This window comes from Silurus aristotelis, assembly GCF_946808225.1.
Source record: "Silurus aristotelis genome assembly, chromosome: 11".
NCBI lineage: Eukaryota > Metazoa > Chordata > Actinopteri > Siluriformes > Siluridae > Silurus > Silurus aristotelis.
Window position 1 is genome coordinate 22,211,904 of NC_139584.1, and position 14,754 is coordinate 22,226,657.

At 33.4% G+C, this 14,754-nt stretch overlaps 2 protein-coding genes across 2 annotated transcripts; both read left to right on the top strand.

The window, feature by feature from the left end:
* Positions 1 to 291: 291 nt before the first annotated feature.
* Positions 292 to 3,672, top strand: parapinopsina (parapinopsin a; the record flags this gene model as incomplete). The annotated part of the gene is made up of 4 exons (XM_083553725.1): positions 292 to 631; positions 838 to 1,166; positions 1,525 to 1,761; positions 3,547 to 3,672. The coding sequence occupies 4 exons, from the start codon at positions 292 to 294 to the stop codon at positions 3,670 to 3,672; spliced, it is 1,032 nt and encodes a 343-aa protein (XP_083409851.1).
* A 5,781-nt stretch (positions 3,673 to 9,453) lies between these two features.
* LOC310733999 (ATP-sensitive inward rectifier potassium channel 1-like) lies at positions 9,454 to 12,995 on the top strand. The gene is made up of 2 exons (XM_083555545.1): positions 9,454 to 9,631; positions 10,424 to 12,995. The coding sequence occupies exon 2, from the start codon at positions 10,446 to 10,448 to the stop codon at positions 11,565 to 11,567; it is 1,122 nt and encodes a 373-aa protein (XP_083411671.1). The 5' UTR covers positions 9,454 to 9,631; positions 10,424 to 10,445; the 3' UTR covers positions 11,568 to 12,995.
* Positions 12,996 to 14,754: the final 1,759 nt, after the last annotated feature.

Here is a 14,754-nt window from a genome sequence, read left to right on the forward strand (position 1 = left end):
AGATTTTTTTTCTTTAATTAATTTTTCTTTCTTTTTTCCACAGAGAATGATGAAGTAATCAAGAAGAGTTGCGGATAAGCTGGTTGAATAATTCCATGGACAATCCGGATCTAAGGATTTTCTCTGCTCATGTCACGTATGCTTTAAAACCATTTTAGTCGAACAATTCTCCATAAAAACCAAGGATAGATCCCATATGACCCTGACAGAGTAAGCTTATTATGGCACTGACTGAAACCCTAAACTACCATATCTTTTTCAGCTAGTTTTCTGCAAATTAAAAATAAGGAAATGGCATCTGTTTATCTCTCCAACTTTTCAGAGACTGACATAATGCAGCAAGGATCAGTAAATGATCACATCATGCCAAGAATAGGTTACACCATCTTGGCAATCATTTTGACTTTGTTCTCAGCTTCTGGAGTCATCTTGAATGTGGTGGTGATTTTTGTGACAGCGCGGTACAAACAACTGCGTCAACCATTGAACTATGGTCTGGTTAATCTAGCAGTGGCTGATCTTGGATGCGCTGTGTTTGGGGGGCTATTCACAGCAGTCACCAATGCCATGGGCTACTTCAGTCTTGGCAGGATAGGATGTGTTTTGGAAGGCTTTGCTGTTGCCTTCTTCGGTAAGTCTGTTTTTAAAAGCTCTGTTTGTCCTAAATTCTATATTTGAGACCCTGTGCTAATGTTTTTGACAAAGTGCAAACATCCAAAGCCATGGATTACATTACGTCTGTGGAAAATCTATCCAGTGTAAGCAAATAGTTTTTACACTATACAATGATTGTTTTCATAAATGAAAGTTGGTGTCCCTGTGTTATATCTCTGCCAGGTATTGCTGGTTTGTGTTCGGTCGCAGTTATTGCTGTTGACCGCTACATGGTGGTATGCAGACCACTGGGTGCAGTGATGTTCCAAACCAAACACGCCCTGGCAGGTGTGGCCTTTTCCTGGATCTGGTCCGTCATCTGGAACACACCACCACTGTTTGGATGGGGCAGCTACCAACTGGAGGGTGTGATGACCTCCTGTGCCCCTAACTGGTACAGCAGAGACCCAATCAATGTCTCCTACATCCTGTGCTACTTTATGCTCTGTTTTGCTCTTCCTTTTGCCACCATTGTCTTCTCTTACACACGCCTCCTTTGTACTTTACGACAGGTAGGCCGTTCAACTTTTAAGAGTCGCTAACACATTTCTTATATATTAAATTCAATTTGTTATGATCAATATTCAAAAACATTGTCTGAAGTTTATAATTTTAATTAATTATAAAGAATTATAAAAAAAATTTGTTATGAAGAGTTTAGCCAATGTTTAGCTCAATGTTACTGAAGGTAGCATCTTACATATCATCATATAGAATGGTTTGTTTACTGGTATCTATTAAAATGAATGAATGAATAAATGAATGAATGAAGCAGGTAATTTACTTGATCTTAATTGCATTTGTTAAATAAGAGGAAACAAGGAAAATAATACAATCTATTTTTCTTATATACATTCTTATCCATCCTAGGTGGCAAAAGTAGCAGAAAGTGGAAGCACAGCCAAGGCTGAGGTTCAGGTGGCTCGTATGGTGCTCGTCATGGTCATGGCCTTTCTGCTTACATGGCTGCCATATGCAGCTTTTGCGCTAACTGTAATAATTGATTCCAACATCTACATCGACCCAGTGATTGCCACGATACCCATGTACCTGACCAAGAGCAGTACTGTCTTTAACCCCATCATTTATATATTCATGAACAGACAGGTGAGTAAAAATATCTAATCGTGGCTTGCCGTTTTAATTTACAGACATTTTGAACATATTTAGACATTTTATGTCACAGAAATTTAAAGTACAGCTAAAAGCTGCACCAGTTTAGTATGAATTATATGCCTAAACAATAAAAGTACTCAGGGGATCTACACTGCCTATTACATCATATTATTTTATATGAAACAACAAACAGAGGTCTTGAATAAGAAAAAACAATTAAAACAACAGACAAAAGGCACAATAAAATAAAATCAACTGAATAAGAAATTAATTGAAAAGAATGTATTTTTATATTGGCATCAAGAACAATTACATGGTTAGAAAACAGTTTCCAAATTCATATATATATATATATATATATATATATATATATATATATATATATATATATATATATATATATATATATATATATATATATATATATATATATACACTGTATATAATAAAAAAAAAAAGAAAGAATGTTCTAAGTAAAATATTACTTGATCTATTTAAGATATTTTCACTTCTTATGATGTATTCTTCGGCCATATACACAGAAATGGTATATTATAGAAATTATATGTGCAAATTCCAAAATCTCATGCTTTAAAATTTTGTGGAAAGCTTTGCGAGAACAGTGGAGGTTATTATAGCAGCAAAAATATGGACTAAATCTGGAGTAGGATTTTAAAAAGGACATATAGGTGTGATGGTCAGGTGTCCACAAACATGTGGACTATGTTGTGTATGTATTCTTATATTCTAAATCTAATCATTTTAGTTAGTTATTAACTTTTCTATAACAGTTACAACAGCAAGCAGAAGCAAGACAGCAAACAAAACGACTAAATTAAATTATACGTATAATTATTTTCATTTATTTTAATATTCATAAACACCTATTTAAGTGTTTTGTATAAATAAAAGTGTTTTAAAATCGTGGATTCATTGTGATCTTTAGGAATTAGTTATCTAATTAGTAAGCTAATTTTGTATGTAAAATGCAGTATGCAGTATTATTTTTACACCACTAGAGGGCACCTTATGACTGCGTGACCCATAGCCTTTGTAGAAGTTGTTTTTACATGTATGGCATTTGTCCAGAGCAACTTACATTCTCATTAAGGGCCCTGCTCGGGGGTGTAGGAGTGGGATTTGTGGGTGGGATTTTAACTCGTGACCTTCTGATCCAAAGTCAAATGCCTTATCATCTAAGCTACCACTTTTTTCTAGCATATCTGTTTTTAAAAGCCTGGGGTCCACTGTTGCCCCTAGTGGCTGTACTGCAGATAAAAAAACAAAAAAGAAAGAGAGCCCTGATAGCAAAATAATTACTATTTGGAGCAGCAATACTGTAAGTGCATACATGATTTTTATGAATGAGAAAATAAATCTGTCATTTGTAAACCTGCAGACATGTGACAACCTCATCTTCAAACTGATATAAAAAAATACTGTTTGTATACAGTATTGTATAATACAAAACAAGATAATCTCCATGACATAAGATTTGCATAATTCTTTGTGATCGTTGCTTTTTAATATTTGCAGCATGCTCAGAATCATACAGATAGAGAAATGTATGGTTTATTATGATTTATAGAATAAATAATACACATAATTATTTATGGATTATCATGCTTACATGTAAGCAAACTGAAAATGGAAAATATTTAATGTCATGTAGATTTGATCACAAATCTCTGTAAATATATGCATAATTGTATTGTATATGAATTTAACAAAATACAGAGTAAAAGGCACTGAATATTTTGGCTGTTTTTTTTGCAGTTCAGGGACTATGCTTTGCCATGTCTCCTCTGTGGAAAAAACCCTTGGGCATCCAACGAAGGAGACTCAGACACCAATACATTAACCACTACAGTCAGCAAAAGCAGCTCAGTGGCACCATTATAACCAGAAGCAATTATAGTATCCTGATCTAAAAATACAGATGCTTCAAATGCTTATTAAACTTTTATTTTGTGTATGTAAAATGTTATGTTGTAAGTGTATGTTAAATTATCTGGAGTTGTAATTGACTTCTGGAATTGAATTTTTTGGCAAGTAGTTTAGCTTCTAGATATTTTCTATAAGATATGTCACAATTGATAGAATATAAAATATATAAAATATATTCTGCTACACTTTATCAGAAACAGAAAGATAAAGCATAGTTATGATCCTCTGTTTTTGTGAAACCAAATGTGTTTTTATTCTGAAGTAAATAAATGATAATGGTCTATGTTAAAAAGAAATAACAAAATAAAATATCAACAATGACTTATGAGACCCCACCAGGATTTACTTCTGACAAAACAGAAGGTGTCTTAAAGATTATATTAAGCAATGAATAGGGTGTGTAAAAATGTCTATAGAAGCTTTGAATTGAAAGCCGTTTCAAATACTGCGCACACAGATAAATAAATCAGCTGAATTATTCAGCTGAAAAAGTACTGTAGCTTACAACAGCACACGGAATACACCATCCACCGGTTGTGCATGTTAACCTCCTATTTGTAATAAACATATCATGGATTTACAAATAATAATAATTAAAGCTTGATACATATACATAGATTCATATAAGAAAGTAGCTAAGAGGATAATGTATCTGTTATATTTACAATTATGTAACTTCTTAATCCTATCTTTCTCAAGAAGTTGTGAAGCAGAAGTTTATTTCATCAAGGTCATTTGTTCAAATCCCAGCACCACAGATTGCCACTGCTGGGCCCTTGAGCAAGGTGGTTAACCATCAACTGCTCAGATTTAATAAAAAAAAAATAAGACAGTTGTTTTGGATAATGTTGTCTACCAAATGTCGTAAATGTTAATGTCAAGAAAGTGTTGTGACCCTTTAGCAGCCTCTGTAAACCATTTATGAATTAAATGGGTAGGGGGTTGAGAAGCCCATGTAGTTGGGGATGTTGTTAAAGTTTCTCAAGCATATCCTTTGGAAAATAAGGTGTACAGATGTTTTTCTCATCTTTCATAAAATAAAATAACAATAATAATAACATTTGCATTTTGTAGAATTTACTCCTGTCCCATAAAGATAATTTGCATCATACAATATGATTAATGTTACTTTTGCAAACTTTAAAGCTCCTCTGTAATAATACAAACACCAGTTGCCATTTAAGTCTAAGTAATTAAAGTAATCAGCTATAAGTCATGAATTGTCAAAAGTCTGTGTAACATTAAAAAATTGTCCTGATTGCACCCCCGAGTGGCTACAATTTGGCTTACTGGCTGGACATTCTGTATGATATTCATTGGCTTTTTGCGAGCCACAAAGCAGATCACACTCTCTTTGCTGTTGATAGTCATTAGAGAACTATTAGGATCACCTTCAATATTTATCCTCCATCCACCAAAGCCATTCATGAAAGAAAATCACTGGCAATTGGTTGCTTATGGTATTTGGTAATTACAATCAACCCAGCGTTTGTGAATTAAAACCTGGGCAAAATCCAACCCATTAAGAAAATGTCTGTCTAAAGAAAGTCAGATGTATAAAAGTACAAACAGAAAGTGAGAACTCAATGTTTGAAATAAGAGATTTTAATCCACATAATTTTTGAAGGACAATGGTATATATCAAAGATGTCTAAGCCAAACTGTTAGACTGGGTTACATCAGCGGTTCTGCATCTTTGTGTCATCAATGTTCTATAACGTGTGGAACAAGTAGAATTTGAGTAGAGTAGAAGCTGTCCCACACATTTGGAACAGCCCTCTGAACAATGCCAGAGACATATTTTGAAAAATGTGTTTAATAGAGGTTGATTGTTGGAACTATCGGCAAAAATCCATGTTTTTTTTTCACCTTCCAGTGCGCTGTCATTACAAGAGTTTGTTTTTACACATGAGATGATGCACTGTATGAAGAGCACTGCATTATATTAAAAATTTATAATTTGTTTATTATATAATTATATTTATTTATTAATCTATTCAGATTTGATATTGTGATTTGTAGTGTGAGTAGGGAGCAGGTTGAGAAGAGCCTGGAGAGGTGGAGGTATGCGCTGGAGAGAAGGAGAATGAAAGTCAGTAGGAGTAAGACAGAGTACATGTGTGTGAATGAGAGGGAGGGCAGTGGAGTGATGCGGTTGCAGGGAGAAGAGGTGGTGAAGATGGAGGAGTTCAGGTACCTGGGGTCAACATTGCAAAGTAATGGAGAGTGTGTTAGAGAAGTGAAGAAAAGAGTGCAGGCAGGGTGGAGTGGATGGAGAAGAGTGATAGCAGTAGTGATTTGTGATAGTAGGGTATCTGCAAGAGTGAAAGAGAAAGTTTATAGGACTGTGGTGAGACCTGCGATGTTGTATAGTTTAGAGACAGTGGTGTTGAGTAAAAGACAGGAGGTGGAGCTGGAGGTAGCAGAGATGAAGATTTTGAGGTTTTCGTTGGGAGTGACGAGGATGGACAGGATTAGAAATTAGTTTATTAGAGGGACAGCGCATGTAGGACGTTTTAGGGACAAAAACTGCTCAAGAACATATTTCTTTTTAAGGAAATGCCTTTTCAAAAATGAACATTTAAAATAAATATTTTACCCATCATTGGGATTATTAACTGGATCTGCACACTTTATACATTGGCAACCAATCTTCAGTCTACTGAAGCCCCAAATGGGTTGGCATAACCCTGGTTTCTACTACTGCTGTAATAACCTAGGAAATATTTTCCCAGGTAGATTTGTCACAGGTGGTACATGAACAATACCATGATGACTTTGCATGCTGGAATCCTACATTTTACATTTTTCTTTTGAAACAATATTTAGGTATGAAGAAAACCTGGCAGGATGAATGATCAAAACAAAATCCCAGAAAAACAGTTACACAGTATGACATTACAGAGAATCATCCCAGTCTAGGAGGTCTGCATTGTAACTACCTTGGCACTGCCATACACCTTTATTTTCCAGGTTGCATTTGCCACATAACTAATTTGTTTTGCTGATTTTTCGATCTCTTGCAGACAGAACGATAGACCAAAAACTTATAGGGAATTGTTTTTATGGAGTTTTATGTTAAAATAATGAAATTTATTAATAAAAATATAATTACTGTATTCTTGCAAAATGTTTTCTGTGTGTTTAAAGTGTGTGGGAGGATGATTTACTGCTTAAACAATAAAAAAAGTTTTTTCCCGGGTGGCGGTTTTGGAATGTAACCACCACGATAAATTCGGAATTACTGTATATACATGATCTCCCAGTGGAGCAATGGCATTAAGCATATCCAAACACCTCTCCAATCAGTCTAAAGGTCAGTCAGTGTGGGTTATCCAGGAGGTGCAACACAAACCACTGGTCGTTTAGAAAAGAGTAAGGTACAGGTGCAACCACTAGGGTTTTCTGTTCTAAACTTATGCCAAACACTGTTAAATGATTTAAAACAAATGTCTGGCATTATTGCTGATGGTTTGTATAGTGTTATCACCGCAAGACCTCTACAAAATGTCAAAAGGGTTAAAATGGTCAAAATGGTATCCAAGGGCCCATCCAAAGCTTTTCAACCATATATAGCTGATGCAGTACACAGTGAAATGAGACAACATTTCCAGAACCCTGGTGCTACATAAAACAACATAGAGCTACATCACACAACATAGAGCTATAACGCACAACATAGAGCTACAACGCACAACATAGAGCTACATCACACAGCAACTTTCAACATTAGTTAAAAAAGTTCCAAATAAAATAACTACCTATATATTATGTATAATATATATTATGTATACTATTAAATACCAAAGCCTTTCTTCACTGAGGTTGATGCTGAATTGGATATGGATTCAAAATTGTGTTACTTTTTTACCTATACTTTTTTACCATCATTATCAATTTATCACATGTTTTTTCAAAGATACTTTTCAGGTGACTGTTCCAAGAATCAAAAAGACATTTAATGCAGTCAAGGAAATGTGTTTATGGGTCTGTTAACAGGTACAGGTGCTAAATAGAGCTTGCGGGCTTAATTAAAAAATTAAGAATAGAAGGTTTCCATTCATAGCCGCTGGTTAACATTTAAACAGCTGGAGCCTTTGTATCTGTTGCTTAAGGAATGTTGTTCTGAATCCTCCATAGGACATTTTTTTTTTTGGACTATAATTCCACAGGAATACATTTTTAATTCATGCTTGTCCTAGGAACGATATAAATTATTTGCTTTTTTAAATAAGATTTCTTGATCTGTGTTCTTCTTGAGACATGATTAGCCACAAATAAAAGTGCTTTTTGGGCATTCACTGGAACATGGAATTTTGTATCCCCTACAGCCATTCTAAGAACAGCATGGCTTTCCATGTAGTAAAGCAGCAGAGCATTGTGTTGGTAAAAACTTTAACACATTTTAATTTAATTACTAACATACATAATAATCCATGGCAACTGGAGCATGGACGGTTCAATCTGTTCATTTAAGTGTTATCTATTTGTTTGGTCAAATTATAATTTTCTGGTAAATAGAGTCTGATTTTGTTAAGCAAACCTTTAAATTTAAGAAACAAATCAAATGAAAAAAAGCACTTTTATATCAAGAAAATATATTACTGACTTATGCAATGGCTGCATTTTTATATACCATGTATATTTAAAAGTTTATTGTCACATGTAGAGGAAACACCATACAGAAAAAAAATTATTAATCTGTTACACCATACAGAGAAAATTCTAATGCTGTAATGCATATGACATAAATTATAAACTTAATAATGATGGAATTTTTTATTTGTTTATTGTTTTATTATATTTTTTTAATTTTTATTATTAGATTCTTGAAGGTGGAATTTCTCACATTTTTTATCTAAAGTGAATTTCTCACATTTACATATGATTGCTGAAATATTTTCAACAGTTTAACACTGATGGGATTCTTAGTCTGTGTCCTAAAAAAACATCGTCAGAATGTAAATGTAATATATTTGTGAATATATTAAGTCTATTAATGTATGCCTTAGAATCATGCACAGATTATATGTATTTACAGAGGGACATTGTAGACATTGTGTTGTTATTTAGAGAAATTTTGTGCTTTAGTTTGTACTGAAATACAGTCTAGAAACTGTCTAGAAAGTTTGATATAACACAAAAAGGAAATAACACAAATCTGAGCTGTGCAATGCTAATAAATGTGTTCATTAATTTTCATGTAAATAAATGAATTATTGAATTCCCACATGATTTCCACATCTGATTTGTAACCAGTATCTTTCTTTTTCTACAAATTAGTATTCAAAAAAATATTTTTTTATCACATCAAGTCAAGCAGTATTTTATCATTCCTCTATATAGCTGGTGTACAGTACATTGGAACGAAGCATCATTTCTCAAAGACCAGCAACAAATAACAGAACTTTGGTACAGTACACAAGACTACAAATAGGTGCAAATACACAAAACTGTGAAATGATTGCAAAACTAAGTACGCAAACCAAAATACATAAACCTATAATTACAATTTCAATACAATGTTATGTACTGAACAGTACTAAACAGATAGATACAATATACATGGACTGTATCATACTGACCTAATAATCGAATGAATATAATGTAAGTATTTTTATTGCCCTCTAGGCAGCCCTGTAATACCTATAATCATACTGTGTTGTGGTATCATATGCCCAACCCTGCAGTTGTACAGGTAAACATTAAACAAACTAGGTATAGACATTCCTAAGTGGAAGGAGACATACAAAGCCAAGTCACACTTAAGGAGGGAGACCAATAGATATAATATTGCTGCTGTTAATGTACTAAGTTGAATACTATTCCTATTATATTATATATTATACTATTCATTTATTAGCAATTGAGAGTAAGAGCACATTTTAGTAATCTAGAAGAACTGCTACTGCAGGTGAGTTGCACAATATTCACCTTACTTTTACAAATGTCTTAGTAGTAACGATACAAACAGTGATTTGAACTTTGCACAAGATTGCAATTAAATGACTTTTTTTTCATATAAAATAATAGAAAAACACTCTAAGAGAGAAACTATTTTATAAAAGAGCATTACAGTGTTGAGAATTAAGCATAACACAAAACTTAGCATAACAAAAGTATAATAGAAAATAACAATCTTTTTGTTTTAGTCTCCACGTGTTTTTAGGACTGCACATTGTAATTTAGTAGTGTAGTTTACTCTTATGTTCGTATTGATTGATCGCTTATGATACTGTACATGGTGTTTACATGGTGTTTTGAAGTCATACAGTGCAATCAATCTCTTACACAATGATATTTCATTGTATTGAATTGGGATACGTTTATTTAATAGATTTGTCTTTGTGTAAATAGAAAAACATCTGTATTTATAGACCTTTAAGATTATTACAGCCAGCCATATAAAATGATTGCTGTTAAATAATTACAGCAAATGACAATTTCTCCAGTAAGCACTATCTACAGCTGGGGATACTGGGCATTATTGTGTCTCAGTGAGATTCATCTTAAATTAAATTAAATCTTCATGCAGACATAGAAGCTCTTTAAATATAGTCAATATATTTAATTCATTAATTGTATTAATGCTACATGCAGATCCTTGCGTTTGATGAAATCTTGTTTTTGATGTTTTGGTAAAGTCTAGAATGCAACTTTTTTGATAAAATTGCGCTTAAATAATGTTTTGTATTCTTTTACCCAGATTGCATTCCTGTTTTTGGAAAATGACACCCTCCTTGCAACAGTTATTCAGAGATTACTTATCCAATTGGCAAATTCACAAAAATCGCCTGGTAGGCAAAGATGGTCACTGCAACATTGAATATGGCAACGTAGGTTACAGCAGTCGTTTTGCGTACATGCAGGACCTCTGGACCACCTTTGTGGAGATTCGCTGGCGCTACATTATTGTCTTATTTGTGGCCTCGTTTACTCTTAGCTGGTTCATTTTTGGACTCATTTGGTACTGGATTGCTCATGATAATGGTGATCTTTGGTGGCAAAATCCACCTTCAGACCACAAGCCATGCATATATAATGTTTTTGGTCTCACATCTGCCTTCCTCTACTCACTGGAAACACAGACGACTATTGGTTACGGTCTGCGAGTTCTCAGTCCCTACTGCCCTGGTGCTGTCAGCATAATTATAATCCAGTCCATCATTGGTATACTTATTAACAGCTTCTGGTGTGGACTGGTTATGGTAAAAATTGCTTTACCCAAGAAAAGAGCCAAGACCATTACCTTCAGTAAAATGGCGGTCATTTGTCCCAGAAATGCTGCCCTCTGTTTGCAGATAAGAGTGGCCAACTTGCGTAAAACCCTAATGATTGGAAGCCAGCTATATGGCAAACTGCTTAGGACAACAGTCACTCCAGAAGGTGAGACAATAATACTGGATCAAGTCAATATTGATTTTATGGCTGATGCCGGAAAAGACAACCTCTTCTTCATTTGCCCGTTGACCTTGTACCATGTAATTGACAAGACAAGTCCATTTTTTAAGATTGCCTCAGACACAATACTTCAACAGGAGTTTGAGCTGGTGGTGTTTCTAGATGGCACAGATGAGTCCACCAGCTCCTCCTGCCAAGTCAGGACATCCTACATCCCTAAAGAGATTGGGTGGGGTTACAAATTCCTCCCCATCATCTCTCGTAGTAAAGAAGGGAAATATTGTGTGGACTTCTCCAATTTTGACAGAGTGGAACCAGTTCCAACAGCACACTGTGCCAGCTGCTTCTACAACGGCCACAACCAACATCATAGCTCCAGAAATGGCATTGAAAACCAGGGTTTCGAAGTGATTGAAATTATTGATCAAATCAGTGCTAATGAAATGTAAACTGAAACTCTGAAATCAAAATGTGCATCATTTGCTCTATCCCTAAATGTTTTACAGCAAATAAATAAATTGCACAAGTAAACACCTGTACAGCAACAATAGCCAAAAAATCTAAATATGTGCTGTAGGGTTCCAATTTTCAACTGATTAAAACAATCATCATTATAAAAGTATAACTATTGCAAATTAATGACAGTGTTTGATCCATGATCCATTCTGCCTCTTGGCAGCATATAAGTAAAAAAAAAAAAACCTATACATTAATATATATCAGAATTAAACATGACCAGCTTTTACTGGTATGATGTACACTGGAGTCACAAAACTGTGATTTGATTTCTTTAAACTGGGAAGAATCACTGAGAAAATGCTTGCTTGAATACAGCAAAGTTTTCTGTTGCTCACCATATTAACCATATGTCTGAAGTGCAAGCAAATGCAGCATTAATTATTACTGTAGCCTGCAACTTGCTGGCAGTCAGCATCATAACATATTCTGAAGTCAAACTGCATCTTCAAAACTTCAAAAATGAGAATATTTCGGTTCAAGCTTAATGTTAAATGTAGGAAGAAAAGTGCTTAGGTGACACGTGTCTTTTGAAATCCTGTAGCATCTCCTTTTTAAGATTAAGTTCAGAGGCCTGACTACATTATTATATTATGCTGTGTGTTGAATGTTCTATACACATTCAGTTGTATAAAGGAACATTATTCTATAAATTGACATATATGCATACAAACTGTCTATTTATCTATGTATATATCTATCTATTCGAGCACAATAACACCATGTTCTCCATTCACAAATACAGCCTTTGAGTTCTCCCCATTTAGTAGGTCCTGAATGAATAAAAAGAACTGTTGTTTGCATTTGCAACAGATTTTTCTTGATTTCTCTTTCTTCTTCTTTTTTTCTTTCTCTATAATGTTTATCATTATTTTCCTAGGTAGTAGTGGTCTACTTGTTTTAGTCAGATTACACAGACATATTGTGTAAAGTACTATTCTTTTTTTTTAGCTAATGTGAGCTGGCAACCAGATACAGTAACTAGCCAAATTTAGAATCAGTCTACCTAGCTATTGTTTTTATGATGTATTTATTTATTTTTAGGTGTCTTGTACAGCTTGAATATAATTAATATAAAATATTAATATACATGTTCTCCCTGCATTTGTCTGAACATCTTTTGGGTTCTCTTTTTTAGCCTTCTTTCCTTGTGATATTCTCTCTGTGTGCTGTTTTTATGTCTCAATCTACTTTTTATATATGAAAAATTATTGTCTGTAAATAATTTTTTGTAGATTTTAAGTTGATTTAAAATGGTTAATAATACATGTAAATAAAAGGGGGACTTCTAGGTGATAATTTTAGATTTCTTTTTTTTATTTGTACATTTAAGACAAATTATTTCATATTTGTTTGTTTGTTTGTTTGTTTGTTTGTTTGTTTGTTTGTTTGTTTGTTTGTTTGTTTGTTTGTTTTAATTTTTTGATAAACATTTCAAATGTCCGAAACTGATAAATCTGTAAAATTCCAATGTTTCAATAAATGTACTAACTATCAAATATGTATTAAATTGTAATACAATATTTATGCAGTAATCTTAATTAGTTTAATTAATTAGTTTGGTTTATTCAAAAATCTTGTTAAATATGAATAAATATTTAGATTTTTGCTAAAAAAAAAAAATGTAAGTAAATCTACATGAACAAATAAATATTTTAAGTTATTAACATGAAATATTTTTTAGAAATAATTTAAGAAATTTAATAAGGAACGAACAAAAAAAATAAACAATGACAGAATAGAAGAGAGAAAGAGACCAGAGCTATAGTACACTTTAAACTTTTTCACAAACAAAAAGTATTGTCTGAAATTATTCACCTTAATAGATGCCCAAATATACAAATTTGTCTTATTTATATGGACCTTTTTACAATAGACAGCTTAATTTAAATTAGAACATGAATTTTTTATTTAAATGTATTTCTAATTTTTATTTAAATGTATTTCTAATGAGCAAACCAGAGGTTTATAATTTATAAATAAATGTCATTCCACTTCTATAACAGAACACTCCAATCAAGCATTGTTAAGAGTGATAAAAATACAGCAATCCGGTATAATAGTCACTTTCTTTATTTTCTGAGCTTCATTGTATAATGCATACACAGATCCTACAAGCACATAACAAACATGCACATACAAACACAACACTCACACAAAGATTTCTGCTGTAAAATACACAACATCCACATTAAAAACTGAGACCATCACAAATCACATGGCTGTATGTTTTGGCTGCACACAGCAGATTATAATCTCAATATTTCTGTTCTCTTTCTAAATGTTTATTAACCTAAGGGTCATTACTAAGCAATTTCTGTCTGAGTGACATATCCAAAACAAACGTTTTTTCCTCTTAATATTTTTGCAATGTGTTATAATGTATTTGTCCTTCTTGTACCACAGAAACAGCTTTACCATTCTCTATATATTTACTAATATGCAATAGAATTAAATCACTGAATGCAATTTGCCTGCATACACTAATCTCAAATCTTAAATTCACAGTGTCATTTTTGTCTGGTTTTCTGAAACATTTGGAGAAGGGAGCAATAATAGAAAGCAATGATTATCTTATATTTGCCTACATGTGATAACATACTAGGTTCTCAAAAGAATTCAAAGTCAATTTTCTTCATACTGTGTATTTTGGGTCAAACATGTTTGTTGATTTTTTTGATAGAAAAGAATGAAATGGGATATAATAAGATTTCTTCAAGAAATAAAGTTTTACAGTATGTTATTTTTAGATTTGTATTAACTTATCAGATTTATCCGATATTTTAATGCTGAGATTTTCATTGGGAGTGAGAGGATGGACAGGATTAGAAACAAGTTTATTAGAAGGACCAGGCATGTAGGACGTTTTCGAGACAAAGTAAGGGTGGCGCCATTGGGATGGTTTGAACATGTGCAGAGGAGGGACATGGGGTATATTAGTAGAAGAATGCTGAGGATGGAGCTGCCAGGTAGGAGGAAAAGAGGAAGTCCAAGGAGGAGGTTTATGGATGTGGTGAGGGAAGACAAGCAGGTAGTTTGTTAAAAAGAGGCAGGTGTAAAGGACAGGGGGGTATGGAGACAGATGATCCGCTGTGGCGAAGATTTATTCGATGTTGTGGG

Coding starts and splice junctions, on each gene's coding strand:
- LOC310733999 (XM_083555545.1), top strand. CDS start 10,446: ATGACACCCTCCTTGCAACAGTTATTCAGAGATTACTTATCCAATTGG.